The sequence below is a fragment of the Ciconia boyciana genome, chromosome 1 (genome assembly GCF_034638445.1).
Source record: "Ciconia boyciana chromosome 1, ASM3463844v1, whole genome shotgun sequence".
NCBI lineage: Eukaryota > Metazoa > Chordata > Aves > Ciconiiformes > Ciconiidae > Ciconia > Ciconia boyciana.
In genome coordinates this window covers 71,332,923-71,358,523 of record NC_132934.1, presented here as the reverse complement: position 1 = coordinate 71,358,523, position 25,601 = coordinate 71,332,923, and the positions used below count along the sequence as shown (strand labels likewise).

At 39.0% G+C, this 25,601-nt stretch overlaps 1 protein-coding gene across 1 annotated transcript in view; it reads right to left on the bottom strand.

The window, feature by feature from the left end:
• PTPRO (protein tyrosine phosphatase receptor type O) overlaps positions 1–25,601 on the bottom strand; it is a 155,304-nt gene that overhangs the window by 41,696 nt on the left and 88,007 nt on the right. The window contains 8 exon segments of the mRNA XM_072849884.1: positions 2,172–2,365; positions 4,862–4,982; positions 7,405–7,604; positions 10,385–10,546; positions 11,545–11,991; positions 13,639–13,791; positions 15,809–15,967; positions 24,707–24,980. Of these exon segments, the coding sequence (XP_072705985.1) occupies positions 2,172–2,365; positions 4,862–4,982; positions 7,405–7,604; positions 10,385–10,546; positions 11,545–11,991; positions 13,639–13,791; positions 15,809–15,967; positions 24,707–24,980 (1,710 nt within the window).

Genomic DNA, 25,601 nt, shown 5'->3' with positions numbered 1-25,601 from the left:
AGTGAGAACGATTCCTGCAGAGCAATCTTCCATCACAAAATTCTGATTTGATGAAGGCAGAACATTTAATGGGAAAAATGTAGGCTTTTCTATTTTGATTAAATAGGGTTTGAGGATAAATTAGAAACAATGTTTTTGATTCAGATACTGTCACTGCAAATGACTTATTTTTTCCAGTTTTCAAAGTGTATTTCACTTTGTATTATCATTTATTATAAATGAAATATGAATGAAACATAAATGACTTATGAGACATAAATTATATATATAAATGCAAATGAGATATAAATGAAGTACAAAATGCAATATATTTTGTATTATCATATTCAATATTTAAGTTAAAATTCAAATACTTCCATTGACAGCACAAAACACTTCAAATATTTAATTTTATGTTTAAATGAAAAGCCTCATGATATTTTTAAAATTCAAAATAAAATCAAACTGGAAATAATGAAAATTTTCAACAAATTAGAAATTGCTATTTTTACAGATCTCTGCTGTTTGCAGTGGCCTTTTTTTCCCAGATACTATAAGGCAATCCAAATATAGGGTTTGTGGACTATTCTCCTTATGCTTTTTAGAATAAATTGTATCCGATTAACACCAAAACCTTGAAGATGCTTGGACTTCTTCTGACATGCCGCTGGTGTAATATTGAAAATACCAACATTGCTTTGACAATTTTAAAATAAGATGCAGAGCACAAAGTGAACAAAGCAAGTAAACAGAGTGAAGGGGCAAATTCAGCTCCAAAGGTTCTCATCAAGTGATAACCTTCAGGAAATAATTTTTGATCTAAGCTGTCAGATAGCTTGATTTTTGATTCCCCTGCCGTCTCACTGGGCTTGATGCTGTTGCTCCAGAATACACCACTCAGAGATGTCAGTAGATCATAGGGAAATTTGTGGGACATACATAGTGGGATTCCGGAGCACCGATAGAGAACCCAAACAAAAGTTCACCAAAACCTACCTGTATGTTAAATGCCATAATAGAAGAAGACGGAGCCACTCTTTTTCTAATTCAGACTTACTCTTTAAAATTATTCTTTAAGAAATGCTCACTTTAGCTGCGATACAACACTGTCACATTTCAGACTGAAATTCAGACAAAGGAATTCCAGCTTGGCTTCCTTGAACAGGATTTGCAACAGTAGGGGAAAATATCATCTCATTTTCTAATGAACCACATTAACTCTGGAAGATGGCATTACTTCTAAGAGGACTCGGATCACTCAGGTATTAATCTAATTGTGCTGAGTCATGATTACAAGATATTAATTACTCATTTGGTAAGTTATTTTTGTTTTTAATTTCCCTGGAGATTTATGTGCTAGATTTACAGTCATGTACCCAATTACAGTTAAGCCGCTGTAGCCAAAATGACTCCACAAATGGTATTATGCAAATCAATTACGGTAAATCACTGTGGCTCTCACAAGCAGCAAAAGTTATTGCTATCCTTTTTGCATACTCATAACTTTCTGAACAACTACTTTCAGCTAAAATTGCTTGCTGTCTTGCGCAACAATGAAGTCTGAATAAAATCTGTTCACCTTCTCCAAGAAATAATGGAAAGGAAGAGGAAAATTTCACTTTATTACTGCAAAGATGCGTGTGCATATATGTGTATGTGCGTTCTTCTAGAGAGCAGTCTCCACCTAGTTGAAATCCTGGCATAAGTCTTCGTAGCTTCAGAAACATGAAGGCTATTTTCACAAGAGTGTCTCTGCAGCTAAGCCTTCCAGATGGCACACTGCAAGACTAGCCCGCAAGCCCCAAATCCATATTAGCAATATTAATTATGTAGATAAGGCTTTGGACTACTCCCCCCAAGGAGACGATGGAATTTTTAAAGCCTTGACTGACAAACTGACCCACAAACTGAAGCTGCCTCTGGACTTGCTGAACATGCCCATTTGTGAACAAAGAAGAGGCTCATCTCCTATCTCATCGCTCTGTTTAAAATTTAGCATGGTTCAGCTGGCATTCCCTTACTTTAGAACAGAAAATGCCTCTAGCATCCTGACCATTTTCTCTGCTTTGCCTGGAAAAATGTGCCAGGCTTAAAGGCATATATACATATTCATGGGGGAAAGGCTGGGCAAAGAAATGTCACAAGGTGCCAGGGCCACACAGGCATGGGAAAGTCAGTAATGGTCACTTTACCACAGAGGCAGTTAAGGAGACGGTTGCTGCTATTTCATAGTAGGTTGTCCACTCAGAGGTCATCGTTGATGGGTTGAAGTAAAACATTTCTACAACATATTTCCTGAACACCCCAAGGAAAGGTCTGTTCCAGCTCAAAACCACAGCAGTAGGTCCCAAAGGGTAAAGCGTCAGATCCTTTATTCCAGTGGGCACTATAAACCAGAAATTGTGGTTAGTAATGTGTGTGTTATCAGTTACACTTTATTTTAAAACAATACCTTTCCTTAAGCAAGTTCTACCTATTTCTGGTTTGTTCCTGACTTTAATTCCCAAGAGCTTCCTTGTCACAAGCAGACGGATACCATTTTTTCCGCACTTGTTCTCCAGTTTGTTTTATCTGCTTTTTCAGAAATGACCACAGGCTACTTGGTGTTGGTTGCTTAGCTTGAGATAAAATATAGGGCTTGATTTTTCATAAATGGAGGGTTCCATTCTACTTTGAAAAATCAGGATGTTTAGGAGATATTTCAAGTTGCTCAAAAACAAAAGCATCAAAAGCCATAACACTTTGGAAGATGAAGACTACGAGAAAGAACAGTTTTTATGTCTAACCCTCCTTCCCTGGGGAACCTAAAGGTGCTGTCATGTGTTGCTATTCTTGCCTCACAGATGATGACACTGAGAAAGAGAAGTCAAGTGATTTGAAAAATGTCACATAAGGGTCAACTTCTGCAACCCTTACTTGTCTGGAAAGCAATTATTCTTCATGACTTAACTGAGGCTACTTAAATAAGTACTTTGCTAACATTTGCAAGGGTTGCAGAGCCCCAGCTATTGCACGCCGGGTCAGAGCCAAGACCAGCACCCGGATTACTTCAGCCCATGTTAGCACATGATTGCCTTTCCCTTCATAAATCATTTACCCATCTTTTCTTTGCTTTCTCTACAGTGTTAATACTCACCCAGTGAAAGTGAGGCTTAGGATAACCAAGGGGAGAATTGAATACTTTTTAAAGTGTATTTTATCTTATTTCAGTTTCATTCATCATTAACCACCACTGATAATTTCACAGAACAATTTGTTTTGCAGTTCTACTATTTTAATATCAAATTCAATATCCTGTTATGAAATGAAAACTCATACAACTGTTGTTTTACTCCATAAAAACATCCCCTTTATAATAAGAAACCTATGAGATGTTTTGTTTAGAAACTGATTGCCATTTTGAGTTTAGTAAGAACCTTCTATGGTTGTGAGGCCACATGAAAGTGGAGATAATGAAGGAACTTACTTACTTTGGGAATATATTATTTTACTTTCTCAAGTGAAAATAGAATTTTGCAGCTTTCTGAAGTAACTACAGTGAGAAAGAAAATCAAAAGCATTTGTAAAAATTGTCGAATGATAGAGATTTTAATAATACAGTACATATTTTTTACTTATTATTTTTTCCTGTACTGAAATATACCATACTCTCTTTTCAAAGTTTTATTCAGACCCAATTTATGAAAATATATAACGAGATTGCCTAGAATGAAAAGGCTCTCACCATATTCACTAGCCCACATATCTGCTTTCATTTAAGGATTCAATTCTTAACAGGTTAACTTTGTTTTTTTTCTGTTTCACTTTCTTCCCTACATCACAGAGAGGAAGCAGAATGAAAAATACTGAAGATCTCTAGCTTTCAGCCACCTGCTCTCAGGCAGACTATTTGTCAAAACGAGAAGCTGGGTGACTCAGGCTAAATATTTCTCTGCAAACGTAACTTTATGCACCAAATCTCTTTCTCTTCGCCCTTTCTCTTCTTAACACAATTGTTAAAGTGGTAACCTTAAAAAAAATAAATGATACTGAAACTAAAAGATACCGAATTCTATCCTAAGTGACTCTCTAGGAGCTCACTAGGAACCTGGTGGAATCCTGAATTATAGGCATGGGGGCAGCAGCTCTGCCTGTTGGCCATAAAACCACATTCTTGAAAATGCTACTCTCAGTCTCAGAGGGTTCTTCTTATTTTCAAATCTCAAAGCAGAGAACATCAAGATCCACCGATAAACTCAAGAAAATCAAGGCATACACAACTGAAGTTGGTGAAGGTCATGTAGTACCATAGGAGATAAGCCAGCTGTCCTGACCCTTAGCCTTCAAACTGGGCCACATTACATCCTTCATAAAGCACATTTGCAACAAACGTCTTAACAGCAGTCCCACACATTTCATGAGTCAGTGGGAATGAATCACCTCTAGGAAGTGCCCACATTTCTCCATGAGCCACAGACCACCTGGAGCTCAGGCTGGCTACACCTAAATGAGGTGACTCCCACCTGAAATGACATAGACCATGAGCACTGCTAGAGACAAACATATACTCAGGTGTCCAAGGGTGAAGACGGTTCTTTCCACAGGGGCCTCTGTGTGTGAATCCTGACTATAATTGCTCTCTAGTTAGGTTTGGTAATAACTTAATGTTTAAATGTGAAATATCTATCTTCCACTGAAGGAGTATTTTCCCCACCTCAGTAATGGGCTAGACAATGCAAGTAAAATATTCTCAATAAGTGTTCATTACATTTGAAATAACCAACATGACAATTTTGTACTCCTTCATGGGCTCTAGGGCTTAATGAATACACTACACATATTTAAAAACAAAGCAAAACAAAACAAAACAAAACATGTATCAAACAGTAGATGCAGGGGCTACCAATGGAAAATGTAACAGGATCAGAAGGCGGTCCAACCAACGGTCCTTTCCGTAAGTAAACCACAACTTGGTACTGGGCACCAGGAACAAGATTTTCAATGAGGCTGCTGCTTGAATTCACCTAATAGGAGGGGAATACATCAGATATGAGGAACTTAGTTGATTAAAAGAAGATTAAGACTGTACATGAAATAGTCCAGTTACAAAAGGCATGATTCTGAGGACACTGGCATCAGCAGCTAAAACTCCATTCATTAAGCCCAAAATGACAAAACCATGAAAGTGGTCAGGACTGACTTGACAAATGATCTGACTCAGAGAATCACACTTGCCTTGCTGTGTAAGGTCAGCTGTCACACTGCAGACCCACTCTCTCCTACTGTCAAAGTTTATTGAAATATTCAGGCTACATTATTCATATTCAGGTGATATTATTCAGGCTGGAGTATTTAGATGGCGTGTTTTCAATAAAAGCCTGAGGTTTTTAATCCGCCATCTGATTCATCTGCAGCTATGTGAGCTGAAGGCAGCATTATGGGAAAGCTGTCTCTGAATGCAAGTGTTAAATGACTGCATGGTGAAATCAGAGAGGAATTACTCTCTTTCACCTCTCCTGCTCAGCACTACAAAACCTGACTAAGGGACCTTGTGATTCTTCTTTTCAGTTTGAAATATCACCATTAAAATTTCTGCTGTGCCACACCAGGTTTTGGTCAGAGCTGGAGGCAGAATGCCTGACCAAGTGATTCCTGGACTGGTACAATATGAAAAGTCTTATCTCCTGAAGAGCCAGCTAACAGCAAAGGCATAGAGCAGCTCTGAGGAAAGGACTTCATGCATCCCTTCTAGACCTGCAGGCTGATATTTCCTACTAATATTTTCTTTGCAACCTTTCCAAAGTCTGTATCACAGCCACCTTTGCACTAGTGGTTTACTGTGATGCACGTGAATACATCAGTGCCAGCACAGATTTAGTGAGAAACAGAATTTGTCTTTAACAGCTGCTTTGGAAAGCTAAATCACTTTTACATCATGCACAATGGTAGAAATGGATAGAACTCTGCACTGAATTTTGTGCTTTTCAGCTCGTCAAGGAGAATTCAAACCAACAGCCATTAATAATTCCAGGTATAATAAGCTGATAAAAATTGATTAGAGGTGGTATGAATATTTGTCATGACGAAAAGAAACAAATAACAGTATTTAGACTTTTCTACCTACTTGCAATAAATATACATTTACTTTTACAGATATTTATTCACAGATTAGCTTTAGGTACTTGTTTTTGAGTTTGTACATGAATCCTGTAGTATTGACTTTAATCATATATACTTGCTATCTTTGGTTTATAATCACCTACTGTATTGTTTTGCTTCCTGATTAAATGCCTGCACTTTTAATAAATGGAAGGAAAATAACTCAATGAGATTACAAGCTGACTCTGAAAAACAATTCTCAAATTGTCATGAAAAGACACTTCCAAACGTTTACGTTCACAGCCATTCTTGGAATAAAACTCAAAACATCTTGACAAAGATTCATTTTAAGACATTTTTAAAGGATGCAGACTCCCTGTATTAATTAACTTGCAGGGCTAATCACAAAGTTGAAGGAGGTGAAGATTTACTGGGTGCGTTAGTGCCCTCCTCCCATTCCCAGGGCCAAGCTGAGGGTGCAGCAAGGCAGCACTGCGGCCCTTTTCAGACTCCTAAATCACACTCATTTAGGGAGCCAGACAGAAGTTGTGGCACTGCTCAGAAAAGGGCCTTATCAGCATCTTGGTAAGGTAACTGAGATGTGGGCTAAAACCTCTTTCTAATTGAAGCCACATGCCACTGATCCATCATAGCCACAGGATCTGACATGGGGTTGCACTCACCTAGGGTTTCAAGTAACAGAAAACTGCCATATTTCGGGGTTCAGGATTCTTGATCATTATAAACACATCCCATATGGCAGCCCTAAAGAACTGTTGTCCATCCAAATCACAGGCAGTCTGGATTATTATTTAGTTCCCAGTGATGACACCTTTTTTTATGGATAAAAAGAAAAGCTGACTTCTGATCACCTCTAAACTTCCAGAAAGTTTAGAGTCAGGTTCTGTACTCATATGTAGGAAATGTAAGAAAGAATTTATGCAAATTTGATGATAATCAAGCATGTGAGCACTTTGCTTAATACAAATGGATTACAGCATATGCCTAAGTGTTATTATGATATGGCACCATTTTGTCCACTGCCACAAAAATGTCTCTAAGGGTACAACATAACTCACAAGCTTGAACAAAGGATTGGCCACAGTCACTCCAACAGAAATACAATTTTAACACTGCTATGGTTTACTGCACCCTTTCCTTCCTGAATGCCGTGCTCTCCCCTCCATTCTGCATCAGCCATCTCCCTTCAGACTGCAGAAGGGAACACCTACTGCTGTGCTCTGCAGCCCTGAGCCTGATAGGGCCCTTGGGCACGATGAACCCAAACAGCAGGATGATTAGCAATTTTTTCCTGTATTTGAAAAGGCTCCAGCTTTTGCCCCTTACCTCAGTGCAGTAGTGCTTTTCAAGCCTTTGACTTTCCTTTTGCTTCTGACAGGTCAGGGAGACCACGGACACGATGGTGCTGTTGCTGCTGCTCTCTTGCGATGCTGTCCAGGATGTCAGGGCAGTAGTGGAGCTTAGCACCGTCACGGTCACGTGCTGGGGCTTTTCAGTGAGCTCTTCTATCCATTCACCTGTGGGGCCTGGGACATATCCCAAAAGCACGTGTGAGCAAGCCACTCTATGCATTTGAGGCACTTATGTTAAAACATCCTTCTTTCACGGGATTCTTTCCTACTAGTGAAAGAAGCTGGACTGACAGCTGTCCATCTCCACGGCCCTCAGGCAGCAAAGATGGCAGCCCCTGGGAAACAGCCTGTGACCGGTGCTATTTCACCTGTAGCAGAGCAGATGATGACAGAAACATCACTGTTTGAAAATTCGGATTGCAGTATTTTCTATTGCTTACCAGAAACCACCCAGCAATATCAGATTTGCTCCAAGGGCATGTTTAAAAGCAGTGATATCCAATAATGTACAGATCATTGACAAATATTAAAGGATAAGCGCACAAAATTTTTCGCCTCTCCACATACTAACATACCCTCCAAGTGTACTACAGCCTTGAAGCGTGAAAATCGAGTCCACAGAGGTTACCACAGTGAAGAATCTCATTCTCCATCAGACTTTTTGAAGCACTTGGTAGAGGACACAGGTTTAAATGTAGATAAAATAACAATTTGGAAAGTAGCTTCAGCTAGACTTGGTCAAAATTTCAGATTTCATTAAAATCATCAGCTTTTCTTGTCACTTTTAAGTGATGTTTGTGACAGCTCTCTCCTTGACATTCCTTTCTCCACGCAATTCTAATGGTACTTTACGTTTATGGAGAAAATAAAACAAATGCCAGAGCAAGAATGTGGTGTAAGATCAGCCTATAAGGTTTGAGAATCCATACTGCTATCTGGGTGCAACAAAAATGTTGTGTAATACAAGCCAGTAATTTGACAGGATGATTCACTGATTGAGTGCTACAAAGATAAGATAAGGCTGAAGCTATTAGCAAAATTTATTCATGACAGCAGACCCACACCTACTCAGGTAAAAAGAGGAATTTGATCATTAGATTGGTCTCTGGAGCCAGTGGATGTTATGTGTAGCTCTTACTATTCAGAAATTGTTTCAGCATCGGCATTAAGGGAACTGAGCTACCTGATGTCACGGCCCAAAGCTGTAGTCCCCACACAAAAGGCCTACTTGATCAGACTCATGAAGAGAAATGGAAAAGCAATTTCACCTTAAGAGTACTTGTGCACTTCTCAGATTTGGCATACTGCCAGAAATACATATAAAATCTATCTAAAATACTAAGGATCTTGTGTTTGACAGAATAAGTAAGACAACTGCCAAGAATCCTCATCTGGTTCTAAAAGCCTGCAAAACTAACAGACAAAACCCAAAAAACCAAACGTTCCCGTGTGTTACATGTAAAATGAAAATATTTGTTACGTTCCTGTGACATCTTAATACTTTATATCCAATGAGATTCAAGTTCATCCTTAATCTAGCAATCCATACACCTATACTTGGATTAACATTTTCTCTCAGGTCTCTGTCCCCAGTTAGTAGACTTCATGGAGGACATTGTATTGCAGATTGCTTAATGGAAATAAGTCACACCTTGTAAAATGGAATACCATTTGGTACTAATAGCAATGCTACATAATTTATTTGATATACTTGTATACTTATATACACTTTAATGCTTTCCATATAATGAAGCTGTCTAATAACTATTCCTAAAGAAAACCAGAAGACAGTGAAATTACAACAGCAGAGACCCTTTCTCTCATGTGCTGTTTCCTCTTTTCTCTTTGTTTTCCAAGTACTGTTTCTTTCAACTATAAACTTGTTAAAAACATAGGAGTGACAGTGGAATTCAGTTACATGCAGTCAAGCATTATGATGAATTTAAGCCCAAATAGTTACTATTTGTAAATGTTATGAGCTATGAAAGACACAATTTTTATTAGTAATGTACTTAAGTACTTGAGTACATTTCCTTTTAATATGAATATTTCTGCCAGCTTTAGCTACCGTGTCTTGTTGCAGCATTCATGAGTCGGGGGAGATACTATCCTCCCACACGTAAAATTATCTAGTGCTGCAAGTATTCCCCTGTTCTCATTGTATGGGCATTTTGTAGGCTGTATCTATTTCCTTTTGCAGAAAAAGGTACAAAGGTGACCACAGCCATCAGAAGGATAGCAATCTGAATTCACCAACACCTGTCTCACTTGCTGATCTAATTGTCAGTCATGATATTAGTTTACACAGTAGTGTATTATTACCTTGTCTTTTACTAAAATCTTCAGTTAAGAAACCCTGGGATTCTACAGGGAAATAATAAATTACTTTTTCTCCTCTGAATTCAGCAGGCTGAACTATTTCATATACTGTAATTTGCCCTGTGTTCTCTCAGAGACCATGTAATTTCAGAGTTCAGTGTTTAATTGCGCAATTCCCACACTCTCAACCCGAGATGCCCTTCATCCCTAACCCAGTGCATACAGCCTACAGAAGTAAGGAAGTTAAATATTTTCAAGAATCTCTATAACCACCGATTTAATTCTTGGAATTAAATCCTCTCTTTGAAAGATGCAAGAGGGGAACCTGTTTCAGTGAGCCACTTCTGAACACTGGGCAATGACTCTATCAAATACCTCACCTGCTTTCAGTTCTTAGCTCTGCCAAGAAGGCATGATGAAGGCCCATCCAGGCCTTTATATACAATATATATAATATTTGCACTATATAATGTATAACATATTTGCACTATATTTCCTTCTCTGGCACAGGGAATTCCAGAAGACCGGACTCTTCTGATCCTGCAGCAGATGCCATAGCTGACACAGTGGTCAAACTCTGTACATTAAAGTTATATTGGTCTGGGAGAAAAAGACAGATTTCTTGAGATACTTACTGATGTAAAAGCTAAGTGTTTTTGCTGATTGACTTCCCCGAACTTCACAAGAGCCAGAGGAGCTAAAAGTTGTTACAGACAACTTATATTTTCCTGGTTCTTTCAGTTCAGCAACAAATTTGTGAGTGTCCTCACTTACTGTCAAAAATTCCGTGGAGTTCTCTAAATCAGGGGGAAAAAAAGTGTAGATTAATTGAAATTTGAAAGGCTCCAGCCACTGAGAAAATGATTTATATCAGAAATGCTAATACTGTTTCTGCTGGGGGATTAAAAGGTATCCAAAAGGACAGGATTTATGTGGGTAGTTTTATTCCTTGCCATCAGCACAAGAGTAATTAATGACTAAGGTTGCAGTATAGGTGTAGAAGAACAATAAGCCCAGGCCAAATTTTCGTTCAGTAACAGGGATGATAAAATAGGGTTGCCATGACTGTGCAAGTGAAAAACAGCCCGGCATGGAAGAAAAGGAGCTTCCAATTTTCTATCTATTGCCTTTTTATTCTGCAAAAAAAAGTATTTGCCCTCAGTGTGCAAAGGCTTATGAAAACTGCTTGTCAGGAAATAAAATTAATTTGGAGAAAATAGATTTTAAAACAGAAAATCTTTAAGCAACATGGCTATTTTCTTGTAGCTCCATCACTTGAAAAGTCTCCCCATTCTCCACCACAACCTCCTTGTGGCCTAAGGAATACGTTCAGTAGCTGTCCTCTGAGACAACTGTTATTCTGAATGTAGACCGTCTTTTCTGTATGGCCCTTCCAGTTCAGGTCCCCCTGAGAACCTTTCTCAGTGGCAGACAAAGCTACGTGATAGAATGTACCTTCTTCGTCTCAAATTTCTATCAGCTTGTTTCTCCTTTTTCCAGTACCAGAATGGATTTATGATAACTGCAGTGTAAACAGTGCGGCAATATGTACAATACTATGAATCTTGTTTAACAAAAGAGAATTGCAAACCACGATTTACCCCTCCTCCCTTACTTTTATGAAGCCCAGCCAGAACTAAATGATATTCAATGCAAGGAACTTCTCAAGAAATACAGGAGATCTAACAAAGCCCGCTGAAGCAGAGTACTAGGTAATTAATAATTTGTAGAGGAGGCAACCCACCAATGGAATTACAGAAAAGGGGTATGGAAAGCATATAAGGCTCTGTTTTACCTTCCCTTTCAATATTGATATGGAAACCATCAAATGCAGTAGGTGGCTTTGGTGGTAACCAGGTCAGCACCATTTGTACAGGAAGGAAGGAGGGGGGCTCTGGCGTGAGTTTTCCAGATGTGTTGACTTCATTGGCCTCGTAATCACTGGAAACTGCATTGACAAACTCCTCTTCACCCTCCGACGACTCAGCTTCGTTAGACCACCAGTACGGCTGCGACGTGGTTTCGTACTCAGTGCTGTTATAGCGGTAGTCCGGCCAGGCTGCAGATGTGTTCACTGCTGGAATGTCAGGTGGGTTGTCGGAAAAAAGGCTAAGTTTTTCTTTCCTTATGATTTCTTGTGGTCCCATGAATGATTCTTCTGCAAAATTCCCACTGTGCTCTTCCCAGTTGTTTCTGTTGATTGGTACAATCTGAACAGAAATGTTTCGAGGTGGGTAAGGAACTAAAAGAGAAGCAAGGGTTAGTCTTTTAATAGGTATGTTCTGTGCACCTTTACAATGCGTTAATTCCCCAGAGAAATATTTTTTGCAGAAAAACAATGCATCTAGGGATATTTTGAAGTAACTTGTTCTTATTAAGATTATCCCTTCTCTTACGTATACTTATAGCAGACGTGATTCTAGTGGGCTCGAGATGAGTGTAAATTCACAGAAGAATCACAACTCAAGAATACCAGGAAGAAAAGTAGCTGTGAAGTCACAGTAAATCAGACTTCAGGGCTATTACAGCAGCAAGGCTACTCGAGTGTGAATTTGTAAGAGTGGATCTCCATTTATTTTATTGTGTCTTCCAGAAAGATCGTAATCATGGAAAAAAATAGTTCTGTAGAAATGAATTGAAAAACATATGCAAAACAAACATATGGCACACCTCATATTTAAAAAGTACGATCTTCATGTTGCTGTAAGGCTTTTCATACGCTTTTAGCAGCCACCTTTTCACAAGAATTAAACATCAGTTTAAATTTTACTATTTGTGAAAGCTTGATCTTAGGATTTGGGTCTCCAGAAGACAAAATTCTGGCACGCAAAGAAGTTACTTCTACTTATGCCAGGAGGTTAACACACAGCATTTTGTCTGCCTCACTGTAATTGCTTGTCTGTCTGCCCTTACACACAGTTAAGTGTGAGTAGCCTCTGCAAACAATTTTGACTGGCACCTTTTAAGCTGGCACCTTACAACACACTAATTTGTTCACCTCCCCTGTCCCAGCCACAGGCACTAATACAAAACCAGACACTACAATCCTGTTGCAGTTTGTGCGAAGAAATGAGGGATGGGAGGGCAGCAGGAAAGAAAAATGTGATCCTGTTGGTTGCATTCTTATGGTTCAATATCTCAATAACTATATTTAGGATCCTCAGGACAGAACTCAGCTGGCATCAGTTGGCTTTGCTCTGTCCAAGGCAATGGACCAAAATCAGTGTATTCATCTGAAGATTTGGCCTTTTGATTTTACCACTGCTTCATTTCACTTTGGACCCTGGAAAATGTCTGTGGTCCAACAGATTAACAGGAAAGTTTTGGGCACCATCCCAGGATCAAATTAAATTACTTCTGGACCCTGAACAAATGTAATTTTCAGCCTTTGCAACATTGCTGTCTTGGAAATTAAAAGTTCATGCTTCAGGGCATAAACTGGCCACCAAGTGGGGTGACTATGTCATTCTTCTTCTCCATGATAGAAGGCTGCACGATGAGGAAGGCCTTCTCCAACAGTTTAGCTATGATTCACTGTGCAAGGAGACAGACCAATATAGATAGATCAACAGTACGCTCAGCACGGCTATTCCTGTGGCTTAAAAATTAATTCCTAGCACAAGGCCTAGGATATCTCATGTGAAGCAGAATTTATTTTCTAAGAAGCAAGCTTTATAACAGAAACACTCACGCAAATTTCCCTTTGCACTGTATTGTACACATAACCCTATGTACTAGCTGCAGCATCCTCCGCCCATGCTCCTGGCCAGAAGCAGCTCCCAGGACTGCTCCCACACAGACCCTCCTCTCTGTGGGATCAATCCCCTCCCCATGGCAGAAAGGAAAGCAGACAGACCTGGAGCAAATGGTACATAATCATTTTCTTCACCTGTTCTGTGCTGTTTGGGCTCATGCTGGACCCCACTGTATTCCACTAGCGTGCTTTTGTTGAAGGTTGCTTCTGATACCAACTGAAATGTGATGTTACTGTAGCATATACCTGGTAGCCAGTGATTGAAAACTGTTTTACCTTTAAAGAAATCTGCAGAAGGTTTAAAAAGAAAAGAAGAAAGGAAAAAAAGAGGAAAATACATCAAATGTTCACTTTCTGATAATGCAGCTGCACATGCTGAACTGGCAGTGTTTCAGATGTTTAAACATTGCTCAGCCTGGTCTGAGACACAAAATTCTAATAATTCAGTTTGCCAACATTTTTCCTAGCTGTCAAAGCCACTTTGCTCAAAAAAAAAGCCCAGCACAAGAAACATGAACTACTTCTCACAGGAAAGGGAACTGAATCTGGCAACCTGTTCCACATGGCACTGAATATCTCAAAGAGCATCTGACAGTTTCTGCAGACCTTTAACTGCTGCACGCAAAAGCCTCCTTGGTCTTTTGCTGACTGAGGCACAACGTTCCGTGCAGATGCTCAAAGGGCCATCCCCCGTGCAACGGAGAGCAAGCCGCGGCACTGAGAGCTGAGCTCATCTCCACCATCAGGACACGTGCAGGCTGAAGAGAAGTTGCTTAGGGCTATTTGGCTACGGAAGGACTGTGCAAGTTGATTAGTGAATCTCTTAATTCAGGTTGACTTTTTTATTAATCAGCAGCTGCAGCTGCAGCATTACAGCCCCTGGAACCATGTCTTAGCTGTAGAAGACAAAAATTACTGCTGGTATCCCTTTTGTTCTCTGGAAAGAGGTCACCTATATTTTGTGCTATGATCCAGAATCACCCTTCCTAACTTCTGGCACTTCACAGCATTGAAAATGTGATTTCTAGCCTCACTCTGTATTGAAGCAAAGAGACTCCAAAATTTTCTGACCTCCTTCTGGAGGTGCGTATCTCCCTCTGCTGACTTTAGAGAGAGCTTACAGTGACCAGACTTCTACTTTGGGAGCCTCAAATTCAATACAGCACCTACTGGATTACTCAAAGGCATTTTACTGCCACCATGCAATGTTAAACCATGGGGTTTCAGGGCCTGCAGAGTATGCAGGTGCCTTTCTCACCTCTTAGGATGCTTTCCATAGGACAGTCCCATTTACACCTTTGAGATAAATGCTATGCTTAATCTGTACTTCAGGGCAAATGGGAGTTCAGTTTTAAATAAATAAAAAAGAAAGCAGAATTTTCTCTTGTTAGATTGTTTAGATGGTTAGATTGGTTATTTAAATTGTTTAGACTGACTGTCTAGATTGTCAGATTGATTGCTTTTGATTAGATTATTTTAAGAAAAATGAAATTTATAATATGCAGCAGCGTTTATTAGTTCAGGGACAATACTGAAACCTACAGTAATATACAGTACTACACAGCATAGTACTATTAGCACTGTATGGTGATACTATGGTAGGACTATGATACAGTACTATTAGCACTGTATGGTGATACAGAACTACCAGGTTTAAATCCTGCACCTGGAATCAGGTATATTGAATGGGTTTCCCAGCTCTGGGGCATCCCAGAACTCTCCTATCAGCTATTCACCAAAGAGGAAACCTTCGCCAAAGGGAAGGGACTGGGAACATTTTTAATGCTTTCAACTGACAGAGAATGTCATCCAGGGATTTCAACAAGCATATCTAGAAAGCAAAAATGTATCTCTGTCCTTCCTACTGAGGTTTGGGTTTCTTTCCTTTTTCCTTTTCTTTTGTTTTGGATTGTACAGCAGCAGGGAAGATTAAAAAAAATGGTGGAAAGTTTTTTCGATTTTAGTGTACATGTTTATTTGGAAGCACCAGCAATTGGGGATCCCTTCCCAGGTTGATTTCAGAACAGATTAAAAAAATCCAGACTGCCCAGTCTTCCTCTAAAATCCAAAAGAAAGGAAGCATCACTACAACTAGGATGGGAAGCAGCTTTAAATCCAAAGTGAACCACTAGCTCAATTTGAAGACCTATCCCTTACTTCATGATAAAGAAGTTATATAAACAGACACATTACCAGAACTATAAATCATTATAACCAATACATGCCAAAATCACACCTAAGACCACTGTTTAAAATGTTTCCAGCAGAGTTACCGTTAAGTTTTAGTGGAATAGTTTCCTCCTACCTTTGTACAGCATTGTTCGGTAGTCTTTTCCTTCCCAATAGCTTATATTTACCCTGGTAAAAACATTGTACTTCTCTGGGTACTGAATTTCAAACAACACTCCTGTTTCTGGAGATGGTTTGTAATCATAGATAGAAACACTGCTCACAGGAAGGGGTTCTAAAGGATATACAAATAAAAGGAAAAAAGGAAGAAAGGAGAAGATTAATAGGCAAACGGAGTTCTTGACACATATACAACACCAAAGAAACAAATGGTTTTGCTAGGTATGGCACAGGCACTCTTAAATCTACCAGGTGATATGTGGGGCTTCACGGAGGTCTGGGGCAAAGCTACGTGGGACATTGTTAAAGCCAAGACTTGTGTGTTCCCCCACAAAACAATTTATATTCTTGACGCTTACATATTAACAGAAAAACTTCCTTATTTGCCATAAAAAATAAGGTTGAAATAGCAGTTATTATTTAAGCACTCACAGTCATCACCCCAGAAAGATTATAATCTTTAATGGTTGCCAATCATGTAAAAGTGCCCAGATAAAAGCAACAAAACACTCAAAATTGCTCATAACTTTGGCATAATCTGAACTTTTAAGATTAGCTGAGAAGCTTATCAGTGTTAACGGCCAAAGGAAGCTACCTGAATGAAGATCTTCTGTTTTGATATGTATTCATTTCTTTATTTCATGGGTAATTACACAGTCCCCATTCCTACCCTATCTGAAAGGGCCACTGTCTTCAGTGTATTTATCCACACCAAACTTCCAGAAAATATAGCAGTACCATTACCATTATTTTACAGATGAAGAACTGAGGTATGGAGAAGTGGTTTACTGGAGGGCACAGGGGAAGCCTGTGCGCAGAAAGGAGGTAAGCGTGGAACTGCCGATCTAGTGCTCTGAACTCTGAGCCAGGTGGGCTATAAAAAGTGGGCACAGAAAAATAGCCTGTGTCCTGTGATGGGGCATCTAGACCAGTGTCTTTCTGTTGACTAAGGAAAGCTGTGGCAATTCACTGTAGCTGGGAGTCTGGATTGTTGCTAATAAGAGAGTCACAATTTTATTCAGCCTTCTTTATTCATTAAAAAAAAAAAAAAAAAAGAAAAATTTTTTAAAAATTAGCCTTTTGCTCGATGCTCGATGCTCTCCTCCACAAGAAAAAAATGATAGCAACCCAACTATACATTGGTTAAGAGTGCCAAGCAAATATTCAAAACAAGGTTACAGTTAGTTGAAATTTGTTTTATTTTAATATATTCTCTTAATAATTATATATTAAGAGATAATAATAATATATTATTAATATATTATTAGATTATTAAGATATAATTAATAATATATTCTCTTAATAATCTCTTATATTTTAATAGAGGTAGTTAATGCACAACACCCTCAGTAATTATGCCTACATCCTTGTAAGTATTATTGTGTTGATTTAGTTCCTGCACACTGTAGGGAACAGATTGAAAAATTCAAGCTGTTCATTAGCATGGACTTGGAGCACATGAGTTCAAAGTTCTGCTGCGGTAGGCCCTGGAGAAAAACTAATAAGATATTTTTCCCAAAAGAGCCCAGAGTCACAATAAGCAAGAGAAAGAGTAGATGAAAGGGAAGAGCAGTATCAGTTTCCAAAGTGGAATTATCCCACAGAAGGTGGAATAGGTTAATCAAAGATGGAAAAGCAAGGCTGTAGTGGAAGTGAAAATTAAGTCCCAATTAATAGCACAGTATTTTCACCACAGTACTAAGTTTCCAGATGTGATGAGAAGTAGAGAAGAAAAAACAACTGAGAACAAAAGCCACAGATGCAAACAGAATCTCTCCCCGAGTCTTAAAAAGAAGTTGTGTTGTCATTTTTAACTTTGTCAGAGCATGGGAAAGCGATGTTGTGGGATTATTAAACTATTTCTCATGGCAAAGATGCCTCATTAGCTTCAGGTAAATATCAGTATATTTGTATGTTAAGCACTTACAAATAGAAACCCCCAATCTCACAGATACCAACAGGCACTTCAGTGATGGGATCTGTGAAAATTTTGCTGACATTCGTGATAGCCTAGAAATAAATAGAAGTAAAGCAGATCACGGGAAATAAAGCCTACCCTCTTCTTTCTGCTGAGGCTTTTCCCATGGCTCATTCTGAAATAAATAGTTGATCTGACTATCCACATGACCGGAGGGTTCATATCACAGCTCACACAGCACACGATAGTAGTTTAAATGACAATAACAATCTCTAAATAGCACAACTCTTACATGCAGTCATCTTTCATGTTAGCGGGTGTGCCCTGGGTTTTCTTCTGCTATCTCATTCTCATCTGAGGTCTCCTTATTTTTGAAAGAATTACTGAAACTTTCTTATGTCAGTGATTAAATTACCCCATTTATTCCTTCCTACAACAAATCAAATAAAGGATGGAAGTTATATTCATTTTTAATCCAAATGATTTTTCCTCCTGGTGCTTTGATTTAATTAACTAATAATTGAATTAAGCAGTAACCACCACAGACCCTCTTGTTGTTATCTTCCGCTTACTATCCTCTCCTTGCTCATGGCTGATGTTAGCAGAGTAGCATGAGTGATATAATGCAATTTAAAGATTCTTCCATTATCTTACTTCCTTCGGCACCAAATCTTCACATCAAAAGCTATTTGCACACTGTGAAATTAAAAGGACACTCAGTAGATAAAAATCATGTTCTGTTTTTCACTTACTAACTGCTCCTAGGGTTATTAAACTTAAAGAATATGTAAAATGTCACTCTTCACTATCTGTAATTCAGAGCATAAACAGTCTGGTCTTTTTAATTTTACAGTTTTCAGTATTTAAGATCCAGCTTTTCACAGATTTCAGTGGTTCTCAAGAAAGTGTAATATAATACCTTCAGAAAACTTAGAGCTTTATAAACACTGCACTACACTGATGTCTGAAGTCATATTACAGAAGGGACTTAGAGGATTTCAGTGTCCCTCTAATAGCATGTTTAAGGCACTTCTTCTTGTACAATCTCTTTATTTGTAGACTTGCAGATTATATTAAATGCACATGAACAAGCTTGCAGGATCAAGACCTAAATTTGCCTTTTTTTCTTAGTGTCTCAGAATTTGCTGCTCCTATAGCAACTGCTTTCCTGTTATATCTGTTTATGAGAAACTTAACTTCTGTGTTTCTCCTGGACTCTACAGCATTTTGCATTTAGCACATAGCTTGCATTATAAAAACATCAAGATAGCATAATAAATGCTCCTAACCCCTTCCTCAAATGCCCTGGAAAATTCTGGATGCTAAATCCTCCATTAATGCATTTAATCTGTGCCAGACACATTACCATTTGCCATTCAGGGGGAAAAAAAAAGTACATTGAAAATAAGTACCATATTCCAGTCCAAATCAATTTGGTTTTAATATTTGTAGATCGGGTCACTCTACAGATTCAATTGATGACTGATTACTGTGGTAGCTTAGATGTAGTATTACATGGGGGTGGTTGAATGGGACTGAGATCAACTCTGTTGCTTCTCATACTCATACCCAAATTAATCATGATTTACCTTCGTATCATGACTTTTATAAAAAAGAAGCTCCATTAGTGGAGTGACCTAACTCCCATGGGTAGCCCCCTTTATTCGCATGAAGAAGTTGTGAACTATGTAACTTTCTCCCCAGGATGACACTATTTCCATATCTATATAGTTACTGGGCTTAAGTCATAGCCAGGGTAAAGCTTCCATTATGCTATAAACTTTAACGATCATTTTATCTCTTGCTAAAACGCAACCATTTTTGAGATTAAACAGCTGCTGTTTAATACTCTAGGAACATAATGTTCAACTTTATGATATGTAATAGAAGATACCATGTGCAGTTGCTTATGAAAGGGGAATGTAAGTGAAAGTAGTATCTGAGCAATGATGGTATATACTGTAATTTCTAGATGCCCACATAAGATGACAAATAAAAAGACAATACAAACTAAAAAATAAGGTTGTCACAAGAACAAAGGTGTATCTCTTGTTCTTGAACAGATTTAGGCTAATACTTTAAATCAGCCTTCCAATGGAAATTATGGCAGGAAAAAATACTCATATGGTTGCAGTTCTTTTTGTTTCTTTGATTCTGATGGAGGGTTTTTTTCACCTTAAAAAGAGGATAACTTAATTTGTTTGCTGGGGAAAGCTGAGCACTAATGGACCTAGGTGTTCTTCTAAGCTACGTTTCAAAATTAGGGCTGCCATGGATAAGCAGCCTTTTTAAAGATGTGCCACATCATCTTTTGAGAAAGAAAAGCATGAAGGGCTTAAGTTTTACATTTCATTGGAAAAAACCCTCTGAAGCTCCTACTTCAACAGCTCTGATCCATTAATGAGCCAGAGGAAAGGATTCGACCTGCTGAATCACTTCCTGCAGCATCTGGCACAATGACAACCAAGCATTAACTAGGTCTAATGCCAATTACTTTCTGAGAGCTGAAGAGATCAGAGTCCCAGGCAGCAGGCCCACTGGTCTCTTGAGGAGAGTATTTTTTGTAGAAGACACAGAGGCAGAACTCTCCCTAAAGGGAATATATTTTACAGTCATTTATGTAAGGAATCATCGGCTTTTGAAACAATGAGACATTTACCACTCAAAACTCCTAATCACAAGCTAAAATAAAAGTCAGGCAAAGCTGCTCTTAATTACCCTCAGAGATCCTGAGATCCTGATTTCTCCAATTCCCAGCAGAGACACATTTTTCCTACAGCACACAATAGTTTTGCAGTCTACTGCTTTCCCCATTCCTTCAAATGTACAAACATTTTTTCCTTCACAACAAAAAATGACAGTGAATTTGAAAAAAAAAGACTATATGGGTATGAGTCACCCTGGGAAGAATAAAACAAGACTTCAAGCTAGGAAAATGGAGAATGAGTGAGAATTTCAGTCACTGATTTTACATCCATGCTCTTTATTTCTCTCATAAACTACTTTAAAACCAATTAGTAATAAGGTGGAACTTTCTTTCAAATATTGCAAAACACTAAATTAATGATATAAATTCTGGATTTACTTCACTCCCGTTGAAAAGCCCAAACTCCAAGAGCAGAAGAAAGCAGGCTTGAAATAATTCTGTTAGATACCAGAACTACTTCTAACCTTGTCCAGACTGAAAACTGGAAGGAAGGTCATTCTGATAGGCACAAGACAACTGCACACACAGGAATCTGGCTGGGACAACGAGATTCACACACCTATTCTTGTGAAAACCATCACGGGGATCTTTAATAGTAAGTGGGCAGGGTTTCAGTTTTTCTCCTTCAGTGAAGTACTGAGCCCAATTTGCTGAACACAGCTTTGCTACAGAATCAGAAGAAAAAGTGCTATTTTGTGCTCAAATTCTATTTCACAGGTTTCCTATCTAAGAGTTGAATGCACGCTGTTCATCTCATTCTTCCAACATCCCAGCTCAGGAAGCAATGGAAGGATGTGGGCTGTGCTCAAGCTGACAAAACCCTTGGGCTCTGAGAAGAAATATTGCAATGAATAGCTCATACTTTGCATTACAACAATCTGGACTACAGAACCTAAACAAGGAAACTCTATAGTTGGTGGTGTTTTGATTAACATGAGAAAGCCCTGAAATTATTCCAGTCAGAGACAAGCAGAAAATAAACTGTTCAGACTTGTAGAGAAGGCCCAAATTAACAATAGAAGCCTCAAATGGTAGCATACTTACATGCATATATGTATATTTATATAATGTTATTTTATATTTTATATGTGCATATTTATGCACACATATATTTATATGTATTTATATTTACACATATATAATTTTATATGCATATATATAATGTATAAAATATATATTTTGTTAGCTTTTAAATCATCTTTCTCTTGAGGAATCTTTTTTTTCTGGACAGAAACCTTTGAGGGGTAAAACAAAAGTCTTCTCTGACTTAAGTGGGATGAGGTTTAAACCTGTGAAGACACATACCTTTTTCTTGCCAATATGCTGAGAAGCAGCACATTGCTGAGGGATGTGAATAGGAAAAAGGAAATGCCATCAAGATATACCATCGGAAAGCAGAGGTCTTTCATGACTCTCACTGAAATTCTAAGTAGGCAATCTCTTTCAAAGACGTTGCTCTCATTTTGATATGCACAATTTGGATATACACTGCTCTGTGTGAAACTCAGATCTCCAGCATATGGCCAAGCTGAAAAACTACATCTCCCTGCACCGACTCCTTTGCAGACATCAGGAGATCCCAGAAAACTATTGTGAAATATTGAAGTACAGCCTTGGGAATAACCACATTGGCATCACTGGCTATCCTGCCTGATTTATCTTGTGGCAGCCTAATGAATGGGGCCAATCTGCAACTGGTAAAGCTCTCCTGATACCAATGAAATTAAAGCAGGAATTAATTTGGTCCTGGAAGCTAGCTGCAATGTGCCATTTTTTAATGTGTAAGATATAGACGGAATAAATTAGATAGTTATATGTCTTTGCATGGTTTAAATAAACTAAGGATGTTAAACAGGCAGAAAGAGCATATGGCATGAAGAAAAATATGAATCTATCCTAATTATTGTCTGCCCAAAAAAATCAACTTAATTAATAGCCAGAAAATGATGTAAAACAGGCAGTGGACAATACCAATAAAACGAAAAATTAAAAAAAGAAAAAATAATAATTATCATCTAATGGAGTTTTGCAGGAGAAGCCAATGGTCACTACATGAGTTTTAAGATGTCTCCCCAAAAGCACTGTACTGAAATATACCTTAAAAAGCTCAGGCTGCTACGCTGTCTTTTCATTCCAAATCTACTTTCATTCCTGTAGCCTTTTGCTCAAAAAGATGAGCTATGTTAGTAGCTGAGGCTGCTACATGAGAGCTAGCATTCATCAGTCCGCCTAACAGAAAATACCAGGAAGGAGACGGGGCCCTTTCCCTTGCGAAGCTCACCATTTACAGCATGCTTTTAGTGCTCAGTACAGCATCCTTCAACCCTGCCTGCAAAAATGCCCTTCCTTTTCCATGAATCAGGTTGTCTTTCTGTTGAGACAAAACCAGTGAAATTTGCTGTTCCCGTCTCGTTATATGAGTTCCTCAAGCAGCACTGGCCGACGGCCAAAATCACTGGTCCTTCCAAGGTCTGGGTGAGCAGCAGAGGCCACAGCAGGAAAACCTGAGATGCTGCCAGCGCACCCGCATAAGACAGGTGGTGAAAAGGGGTGGGCTCCTTTCTGTTGGAAAGGACACCATCAAGCCTTGGAGGAGTGAGAGCAACGTGGGCTATGCACCTTGGAGCCATCAGCCTCACTCTCTTTCGGGAACACCTTGTGGAAACCCCCTGAGCCAGAAATGGGAAGTCTGGGGCTGGCTTTGATGGGCTGAGCGACACCGGCTGCTTTCTTCCTTCAGAGATGCCCTGCACAGGAGTGTGTGCTCCATCTGCCATCCTGGATCACACCTTCCCCTGCTACCAGTGACCCTCGTGGGCTCTGGAAATCAAACAGCAATGAGCCCTGCTGCACAACTGCCAGTGCAGCATTCAAAACCCACTGGAAATGCGTAGTGAGGCATTTTTTTCAGTTGCATATGACACCTGATGCTTCCATTATTTTCTTTTAAGAAAACAAACAAGCCATAAAAGAGGAAATTGGATTAGAATTATTACTTTGTCTGCAAGATTAAAGCAGTCAAAGAAAAGGAAATTCAGACTGCTTACGAACACGTAAATTGTCTGCTACACAGAGATGTTCTTGCACTTATGCCTTATGAAAGACTTGCGTTACCCAACCCCATGATATTTTTCCCATGGGACCCTTCATGGTTGTCCTCATCAGGGCACAACCTGAGCACACAAGGGAAGGCTGAAGAATGTACAGATGATGCAAAATCTGTTTACTCCTAAGTTTCAAGCACCTAACTCAGTAACATATGAGGCTACTGTAAGATGCTTTGAATGTTATTACAGTGGATGGCGTTCCTCATTGACAGAATAATATAAGTACACGAAATCATAACCATTCCTCATCTGCAAGCCAACTAAAACTGTCCATAGATTCTAAGGTACCATTTAGCAAAAAAAAAAATAAAAATCTGGAAATTGGTTTTGCCCCATCCAAATAATTTTTTGGTCTGTTTTTTCTTGAATCTGTGTTCCAGATGAAGAAATTTTATATTCTGCAAATTGTTTTCAGATTGGCACACAGTAACAGTTCTGGAGCAACAGCAGAACCAGAAATACAGCAGGAATCACAGATAAATCTGTGGTGCTTCGCATAATGACAGAGCAAGCAAAATCACACCTCTCCTCCAGGATCAATGCACCTGGAAGTAGTAAGAGACAGACTACTACCAATATGGTCTCCATCACAAAAACCTTCAGCTGTACTAGCAGAAACACATGGTGACTACTGTCTGCTTTCCAGGCTTAGTACTGCTTCAATATATTAGCAACCAAAGAACATTGTTATAGCATTTAAAACAGAATATACCTTACCATTTAACAGGAGTGCTTACACTGAAATGTCAGTCAATGCTTTTTATGCCTTTTACAAGATTTTTGGAACTCCTGGTTCAAAGGGTTTAAGATGAACATCTGGAAAGGAGGTTCATCCATCACTTATTTCAGTATGTTAAACCTCTTCAGTCAGTGTTCAGGAGGGGTCACCTGGGGGAAACCCACAGCTGTCCCTTTCTTCTTGCCCAGACCTTGTGAACACTCACAAGCCTTCTCAATACATACTCCCTACTGTTCTCACACAGGGATTCATCCTACACACAAGGAGGACCTACTGAAAACAAAAAAACCCCACCCAATCTTCTCCAAAAGAAGAACTTCTGGGGAGAAAAAACACACACAAAGAGAAGAAACAGAAGACAAAAAGAATAAGGTGTTACTTACTGGTTAACACAGTGATTGATCTTGCTGACTTGGAAACCATATTTGAGTTCACTACCAACAGAGTTACTATGTAATATAGGCCATGGTATTTGGCATTAAAAACCACAGGGGCAGGTAAAGTGCTATTGAATTCTTCGAACTGGAAAAAGTAGTTCTTGGATTCTCCAGCTATCTTCACAACATATACAGAGGATGAGCTCACCACATCAGATGCTTCCAGTGAGACAATGATACAATTGTCTTCTCGGACAGTAACCTGGAAAGGTTCTGCATTCTACAAGACAAGAATAAAGACTTTGCTGAAGTAAAATCTATTATTTCACTTTTACCCACTTCCCTTGGTATTCATAGGACACTCATGTTATATTTGCGATAAAGTTATGTTTCATATTCTGCAAGACAGTTAACATCAAACCCTAGCAATTTTTTCAGAATACAATTCCCAGACAGCCAAAGTCCACAGGCATCTGATTATCAGGCCAGTCTCTCTGCAGCAGAGGCTGGTTCCTGCCGTGTGCTTTCTGATGCTCTGGCTACTCCATCCCTCACATCCCGAAGAACAAAGCCTCTGCCATTCTTTCCTGACAGAAGGTGGAGTAGAGCAGAAGACGGATGAGATTAAAAAGGGTATCAGGGCCAGGAGGATTTCCAATAAAGCCACAAAGTGTAAGTCATTTAAATCCAAAAAAAGAGATGATTAAATCAAGGCTCTTTTATCTTGCAGAAACAGAATCATATATTCTTCAATGCAATATATTCTGAAAGCCTGCAACTGAAGAATAATTTTTGGCACTGACTAAGCTTTTCCAAATATGTCCGTTCCAGCAAGTACCAGGTGATAAGCAGCTCTCAGCACTATGTCCATGGCTCTAGTTGGCACTTTTCATTTCCTAAG